Here is a 9350-nt window from a genome sequence, read left to right as displayed (position 1 = left end):
ATACTGTAATAAGTTAAAGTAAATAATGAAAATTAAAAACCAATTACAAACAAACAAAAAATAAATAAATACATCAATTAACTAAAAGGCTTACCTTTTGTATATTTGCAAAGTATGTATATATTATTAATTTTGTAAATATAAACATTTTTATATATCTAGAAAGGCTGGTCCTAAAGAGGGAGGCATTTTTCTCAGGTCTCAAGAAGGTAAGAAATACAAGAATATGTGTGTGCGTGTGTGTGTGTGTGTGTGTGTGTGTGTGTGTGTGTGTGTGTGTGTGTGTGTGTGTGTGTGTGTGTGTGTGTGTGTGTGTGTGTGTGTGTGCGGCACATGAAATTGTGTTGTTGTCAGCGTTCTGAAAAGTACTTTTGAAAAGTAATTCATTGTAGTTACCGCCCGAGTGCCGTCGGAATAGGCTCCGAAAGGGACAAGCGGTAGAAAATGGATGGGTGGATGGATGCTTGTTACTTTACCAGAAAATTCATTGAATTACTAATGGAAATACTCTTTAATAAGTGTAATTAATTACATTTGTTGCTTTGGCATTGTTTTACACGTTTTACATATATATATATATATATATATATATATATATATATATATATATATATATATATATATATATATATATATATATATATATATATATATATATATATATATATATATATATATATATATATATATATATATATATATATATACTTGCAGTGTGTATATTGTACATATTACATATTGTTATGAAGGTGTCTGTTACTACATTATATATATATACTTGCAGTGTGTATATTGTACATATTACATATTGTTATGAAGGTGTCTGTTACTACATTATATGTATACTTGCAGTGTGTATATTGTACATATTACATATTGTTATGAAGGTGTCTGTTACTACATTATATATATATACTTGCAGTGTGTATATTGTACATATTACATATTGTTATGAAGGTGTCTGTTACTACATTATATATATATATATATATACTTGCAGTGTGTATATTGTACATATTACATATTGTTATGAAGGTGTCTGTTACTACATTATATATATACTGGCAGTGTGTATATTGTACATATTACATATTGTTATGAAGGTGTCTGTTACTACATTATATATATATACTTGCAGTGTGTATATTGTACATATTACATATTGTTATGAAGGTGTCTGTTACTACATTATATATATATATACTGGCAGTGTGTATATTGTACATATTACATATTGTTATGAAGGTGTCTGTTACTACATTATATATATATACTTGCAGTGTGTATATTGTACATATTACATATTGTTATGAAGGTGTCTGTTACTACATTATATATATATACTTGCAGTGTGTATATTGTACATATTACATATTGTTATGAAGGTGTCTGTTACTACATTATATATATATATACTTGCAGTGTGTATATTGTACATATTACATATTGTTATGAAGGTGTCTGTTACTACATTATATGTATACTTGCAGTGTGTATATTGTACATATTACATATTGTTATGAAGGTGTCTGTTACTACATTATATATATACTTGCAGTGTGTATATTGTACATATTACATATTGTTATGAAGGTGTCTGTTACTACATTATATATATATACTTGCAGTGTGTATATTGTACATATTACATATTGTTATGAAGGTGTCTGTTACTACATTATATATATACTTGCAGTGTGTATATTGTACATATTACATATTGTTATGAAGGTGTCTGTTACTACATTATATATATATACTTGCAGTGTGTATATTGTACATATTACATATTGTTATGAAGGTGTCTGTTACTACATTATATATATACTTGCAGTGTGTATATTGTACATATTACATATTGTTATGAAGGTGTCTGTTACTACATGATATATATACTTGCAGTGTGTATATTGTACATATTACATATTGTTATGAAGGTGTCTGTTACTACATTATATACATACTTGCAGTGTGTATATAGTACATATTATATTGTTATGAAGGTGTCTGTTACTACATGATATATATACTTGCAGTGTGTATTTTGTACATATTACATATTGTTATGAAGGTGTCTGTTACTACATTATATATATATACTGGCAGTGTGTATATAAAACGTTGATGGAGGGTTTTGAAGTTGTTTTAGAGACTTTGAAGACTACAAAGGTGACTCTCTTTAGCCACATCTTGCAAGCGTTTTTTTTTTTATCATCTTTAAAATCCTAAAAAAAGAAAACAAAGATGTTTGTTCTTGTCCCTCATAAAGATTGTGAACGATAGGCAAAATTCCTACAAAAAAAAGTGCAGTTCCCCTTTAAGCATATTCCAAACCAAGCAAACCATTCCAGGAAGTATTTAGCTGTAAATATATATGGTGGTGTACCCCAGGGATCCATGCTGGGACCAAGACTCTTCTACCTTCATACAAACAACATTTGTAAAGACAAATAACTTAAAGTTAGTCCTAATTGCAGACAATAAAACCTCATCTTGTTCAGGAGAAAACACACAGTAGCTACAATAAATAAAAACAGGAGAAATGAGTCAATTAAAGACATGATTTCAAAGAGAAATAATAACATAACAAGAAATAATGACAAACACGAGCACAAATAGACAGAGAAGCCATGGACCAGGTCAAATATCAAATACTTCAATAATAAATAAAGCAAAATATGTTCATTTTATATTATTTCCTGCTTGCTAGTGTTACATGTCTGATTATTGTGCAGAAATATAAGGAAATAATTACTCAAGGAAATAATATAACTATAACCATGCCTAGGTTTGAGTGTATTTACACCAGTGAACACACACACACACACACACACACACACACACACACACACACACACACACACACACACACACACACACACACACACACACACACACACACACACACACACACACACACACACACACACAGATCTCATGGACCGTAAAGAGTCCTCCCCTTTTCCATCAGGGTAAATCCGACACCAAGTGTTGTTTTAACACTTTTGTTGTGTCATTTTTCACGGAAAGCAGTTCTCCTTCACACGTGCACCAGCACGGCCACACACACACACACACACACACACACATACAGACACACACACACACACACACGCACACAAAGACACAATCCAGGGCCCACGTGGAGATAAATGGGAGCAGCAGTCTAACCCCCAGCAGAAGAAAATCCAATTCTCTTTCACTTTTATCCCTGAGACTAATGTTACTGTCAGAGAACACACCGTGTGTGTGTGTGTGTGTGTGTGTGTGTGTGTTTATGTGTGTGTGTGTGTGTGTGTGTGTGTGTGTGTGTGTGTGTGTGTGTGTGTGTGTGTGTGTGTGTGTGTGTGTGTGTGTGTGTGTTTATGTGTGTGTGCGTGTTTGTGTGTGCGTGTGTGTGTGTGTGTGCGTGTGTGTGTGTGTGTGTGTGTGTGTGTGTGTGTGTGTGTGTGTGTGTGTGTGTGTGTGTGTGTGTGTGTGTGTGTGTGTGTGTGTGTGTGTGTGTGTGTCCAGGTGATGCATTGCTGTCTTTACCTGCAATCTAAGTCAAGCCTCTGCAGTGTTGTTCTGCTGTTGTGTGACATGATGGTTACATCATCTCCTTCTCATCTCCTCATCTCCTTCTCATGCTCTCCATCTCCTTCTCATCTCCTCATCTTCTTCTCATCTCCTCATCTCCTTCTCATGCTCTCCATCTCCTTCTCATCTCCTCATCTTCTTCTCATCTCCTCATCTCCTTCTCATGCTCTCCATGTCCTTCTCATGCTCTCCATCTCCTTCTCATCTCCTCATCTCCTTCTCATGCTCTCCATCTCCTTCTCATCTCCTCATCTCCTTTTAATGCTCTCCATGTCCTTCTCATGCTCTCCATCTCCTTCTCATCTCCTTCTCATCTCCTCATCTCCTTCTCATGCTCTCCATCTCCTTCTCATCTCCTCATCTCCTTCTCATGCTCTCCATCTCCTTCTCATGCTCTCCATCTCCTTCTCATGCTCTCCATCTCCTTCTCATGCTCTCCATCTCCTTCTCATTTCCTCATCTCCTTCTCATGCTCTCCATCTCCTTCTCATCTCCTCATCTCCTTCTCATACTCTCCATCTCCTTCTCTTCTCCTTCTCATCTCCTCATCTCCTTCTCATGCTCTCCATCTCCTTCTCATGCTCTCCATCTCCTTCTCATCTCCTCATCTCCTTTTAATGCTCTCCATGTCCTTCTCATGCTCTCCATCTCCTTCTCATCTCCTTCTCATCTCCTCATCTCCTTCTCATGCTCTCCATCTCCTTCTCATCTCCTCATCTCCTTCTCATGCTCTCCATCTCCTTCTCATGCTCTCCATCTCCTTCTCATGCTCTCCATCTCCTTCTCATGCTCTCCATCTCCTTCTCATTTCCTCATCTCCTTCTCATGCTCTCCATCTCCTTCTCATCTCCTCATCTCCTTCTCATACTCTCCATCTCCTTCTCCATCTCCTTCTCATCTCCTCATCTCCTTCTCATGCTCTCCATCTCCTTCTCATCTCCTCATCTCCTTCTCATGCTCTCCATCTCCTTCTCATGCTCCCCATCTCCTTCTCATCTCCTCATCTTCTTCTCATCTCCTCATCTCCTTCTCATCTCCCCATCTCCTTCTCATGCTTTCCATCTCTTTCTCATCTCCTCATCTCCTTCTCATCTCCTCATCTTCTTCTCATCTCCTCATCTCCTTCTCATGCTCTCCATCTCCTTCTCATCTCCCCATCTCCTTCTCATCTCCTCATCTCCTTCTCATCTCCTTCTCATGCTCTCCATCTCTTTCTCATCTCCTCATATTATTCTCATGCTCTCCATCTCCTTCTCATGCTTTCTCCTCATCTCCTTCTCATCTCCTCATCTCCTTCTCATGCTTTCCATCTCTTTCTCATCTCCTCATCTCCTTCTCATCTCCTCATCTTCTTCTCATCTCCTCATCTCCTTCTCATGCTCTCCATCTCCTTCTCATCTCCTCATCTCCTTCTCATCTCCTCATCTCCTTCTCATCTCCTTCTCATGCTCTCCATCTCTTTCTCATCTCCTCATATTATTCTCCTGCTCTCCATCTCATTCTCATGCTTTCTCCTCATCTCCTTCTCATCTCCTCATCTCCTTCTCATGCTCTCCATCTCTTTCTCATCTCCTCATCTCCTTCTCATGCTCTCCATCTCTTTCTCATCTCCTCATCTCCTTCTCATCTCCTCATCTCCTTCTCATGCTCTCCATCTCTTTCTCATCTCCTCATATTATTCTCATGCTCTCCATCTCCTCATCTTCTTTTCTGCTTCTCATCTCTCCCTCTCATGTTCTCCTCCCTGGCTTTTGCATGTGCTGACTGTCTCCTACTGTACTCATCTTCTCTCTCATGTCCATGCTCTTTAATTATCATGAATCATCATAACCACCTTCTCACCTCACTTCCTTCTCATCACTCTGTCCTCTTCTAGTCTTCTCATCCCTCTCTCCTCCTCCATCCCATCACTTCCAGTTCCCTCCCATTCTCATGTTCTTTTCTCACCCCTTCAATTCCCATCTCATTCTGATTGCTTGCTCCTCTCATTTTCATTTCTTCATTTTATGTTCTTCTCTCACTCCTTCCTTGTGTCCTTCTACTTCTCCAGTTCTTGTCGTCTACTGTATTATTTTCCTATTTCATCTCGTTCTCATCACTTCTCATCCCCCTTATGCCGCTATCTCTCTTGCTCATTGCTAATGTTCTCATGTCCCATCTTCTCATCTCTTCTGCTCTCCTCTTCTCATCACCAACTCCCAATCCTTGTAATGTTGTTTCCCTTTTCCTTGCATGTCATCTCCTCTTCTCATCTCCCATCTCTTGTTATTCTCATACTTTCTCATTACTGCTTTTCACTTCTTTCCCACGTTCATCTTATTTGTTCTTCTTCTGAACTCTTCTCCTTCTTTCCATTCCTTCTAATTAGTGTTCTCTCATCTTGTCTCTTCTTCTCATCTGTTCTCTTCCATCTCTTGTCATCCACTCGTGTTGGTGTTCTTCTCTGTTTAGTGCTTGTTCCTGCCCTGCACTCTTATTTTGGCGGCACTTCCTGTTGTGTTGGTGTTCTTTCAGAACTACTTCACACATGCCTTCAAGCACTTTTCCCCTCACCTGTTTTGTGTTGGTGATTAAGACTATTTAAGTTGAGTGTGAGGCATCATTCTTTGTCCCACGCATGACAACGTCACCGCCATTTGAGTGATACGCATGTCTGCCAATCAGAATTGTTGAGTCCTTTGCCTCCTTGCCAATCAAACGTGTTTATGGAGTGTTATGAGTGTGAGGCATCATTGAGACTGGCTGATGAGTCCTCATGGCCACACAACTCCTTCTCCTCCATTCCAGTTTCTGTCAGCCCTTCTGCCTTCCTCCCCGGTTGTAGTCTTCCCCCCGGCTCAGGTAGCCACTCTGTTCCTGTTTATCGTATTTGACCTTTATTTAAATCTTTTGTTTCCCCTCTTTATGCACCGTAGTTGTTTGTTATCTACTCAAGTGTTGCTGGTTATCTCTGTCTTTATTAATAAATACCCCCGTTTTCCTCCTGCTCCAACCTCGTTAATCTGCATCCCTAAAATCAGGACAACCTCCGGCGTGTCCCATGATGCATCAGCCTACATCACATGACAGTTTCATGCATGCTTTACATTCACACAGTAATTACTTTTGACTGCTCTGCCACCTTCTTCTTATTCCTATTTTATTGGTTTTCGTTCTGATCTCTTCACCTCTTTCTCATCCCTTCTATTTGTTTTTCTCATTTCATCTCTAGTTGTTATCTGCAATCGTATTCTTGGTCCATTCTCAAGTCCTTCCCACTTAGTTTTACTTTGACTCTCTGATTGTTTCCCTTTGTTGAAATGTTGGAATGTCTCATTGTCACCTCATCTTCTAACCTTCCCATTCCTTTCTGGAACCTTCATTAACAAACTCCTCTATTTGCGTTCAGTGTGCAGACCTTGTCTCGGCCTACCAACGTTTTATTTATTTATTCGTGAATTATTTCATTCTGTGTTCCGCTGAAAGTCCTATAGGGGCTTCCATTTCGATGGTTGCATTTTAAGGATTTTATCAGCGAAGGTGGATTTGTTCACATTTTTAATTGTGATGAGACCAAACAAGATGCCATAGTGGACCTTTAGAACAGCAAAGGAGAAGGCACTACCTGGACACATGCTGACGAAGGATTGTTTCACACTATTAGTTTGTGCTAACGCTAGCGGCGACTGGATGAAGCTACTGCTTGCTTAATTCAGAAACTCCCAAATGCCACAAATATCCCTAGACACAAGGTATAATGATTTTCCTTTTTTTGTTTTTGTTTTATTCATTTTTAAGCTCACCAACAAGACGTGTGTGTGTGTGTGTGTGTGTGTGTGTGTGTGTGTGTGTGTGTGTGTGTGTGTGTGTGTGTGTGTGTGTCTGTGTGTGTGTGTGTGTGTGTGTGTGTGTGTGTGTGTGTGTGTGTGTGTGTGTGTGTGTGTGTGTGTGTGTGTGTGTGTGTGTGTGTGTGGTGTGTGTGTGTGTGTGTGTGTGTGTGTGTGTCTGTGTTTTTAGGGTTGACATTTAAATTGGCTGTAATGGTGTTTGTGTTGTTTGAATAAAAAAGAGATTGTTAAGCTATATATATATATATATATATATTTATACACAGGGTACACCTTGAAAAAATTGGGCTTTTTTTTTTTTTACTTAAAAAAAATTCAAGTAATATAATATATTGTAGCCCCCAGAAGAAATCACACAAAGTCAGATGCTATTTTTAACTTTTATTGCCACTCTTGTTATGGTTGGAGGAGGGAGTTGTGACGACACAGTTCCACAAGGGGGCAATATTGCTCTATGTATTTATTATATATATATATATATATATATATATATATATATATATATATATATATATAATATATATATATATATATATATATATATATATATATATATATAAACAATATAATATAATAAATAATTAACAGTATAATTAATAAACTATAGAATGGGGTGTGACAAAATCCAAGAGTGTGTGCGTGAGCCTATGTGTGTGATTAGCTGTAGTGTGTGTTACCTGGTGTTGGATCGAGAGGAGGGACAAGACATGAAGGCAGTCCGTGGGGGCAGGCAGATGGTCAGGGCGAATGGCGAGGCGTAGGAGGTCCGTGTCCAAGCGGGGGGGGGGGGGGGGGGTGGGGGGGGGGTCGAGGATCGAAGAGGAAGTCCGAGACGGTTTTAGAATGGCCTTCCAAAGTCCTGACTTAAACGTGTGGACAATGCTGAAGAAACAAGTCCATGTACGAAAACAAACACATTTAGCTGAACTGCACCAATTTTGTCAAGAGATGTACACTTTTGACCACGACTCTATATATATATATATATATATATATATATATATATATATATATATATATATATATATATATATATATATATATATATATATATTCTGTTGGACGAGACGGGGTCATCACAACTTGTTGCCAGTTGAATATTACAGACAACTTCTTTCCATGAATCGTTTGTGATTGGCACAGCAAGAGCTATAGGGCTTTGTCAGCAGGGACAGCTTCTCTTTTGTAGTGTGTGTGTGTGTGTGTGTGTGTGTGTGTGTGTGTGTGTGTGTGTGTGTGTGTGTGTGTGTGTGTGAGTGTGTGTGTGTGTGTGTGTGTGTGTGTGTGTGTGTGTGTGTGTGTGTGTGTGTGTGTGTGTGTGTGCGTGTGTGTGTGTGTGTGATCACATCTGATTGTGGCCTACTTTGTTTATCAGTTGTAAGCCCTAGCAGATGCTGGGCAGAGCTCAGAGGGCCTGGAAGCTGTCAGTCAGTGTTCAAGTACAGGTGCACAACACCCATAGGCCACACCAATCATCCTTGAGGCTGATTAGTATTCATAAGCTCTCAGGAGGACCCCTAAGACCCTCTCACACACACACTCACACTCACATAGATACCGGGGCGGATCGCTCCATTCCAATTATCTCCCGGCGTTTTATGGAGGGTCTTGATTAGAAGCTGTCAGTGTGACAGATGACCACACGCCACCTTACCCCCCCCCCCCCCCCCCCCCCCCCCCCGAGAGACACGGGTGTGCGGTAAGGCCGGTCCCAGCTGTGTCCTCTTTATAATCCACGTCTTTGTTCCACGTCATTACAGCTGCCCGTGTTATGTCTCCTTCTAGGTAAGCCGGTGATGATCATAACGGAGTTCATGGAGAACGGATCACTGGACACTTTCCTCAAGGTGAGTCCCAGCAGTCGCTCGACTCAGCGGGAAGCCCGCGCAGCGAGCGCTGACTTCCAAGGTCAGGGCCGTAACTTATTTCATAAAGTGATGTGTA

The 9350-nt window shown here is 39.5% G+C and overlaps 1 protein-coding gene across 1 annotated transcript in view; it reads left to right on the top strand.

Annotated features, from left to right (window-relative positions):
- Positions 1 to 9350, top strand: part of epha4b (eph receptor A4b) — a 428693-nt gene that overhangs the window by 371199 nt on the left and 48144 nt on the right. The window contains exon 15 of the mRNA XM_062023909.1: positions 9192 to 9253. Within this exon, the coding sequence (XP_061879893.1) occupies positions 9192 to 9253 (62 nt within the window). The remainder of the gene's footprint in view (positions 1 to 9191; positions 9254 to 9350) is intronic.

This window comes from Entelurus aequoreus, linkage group LG16, assembly GCF_033978785.1.
Source record: "Entelurus aequoreus isolate RoL-2023_Sb linkage group LG16, RoL_Eaeq_v1.1, whole genome shotgun sequence".
NCBI classification, from domain to species: domain Eukaryota; kingdom Metazoa; phylum Chordata; class Actinopteri; order Syngnathiformes; family Syngnathidae; genus Entelurus; species Entelurus aequoreus.
This window is presented reverse-complemented; position numbering and strand designations above follow the sequence as displayed.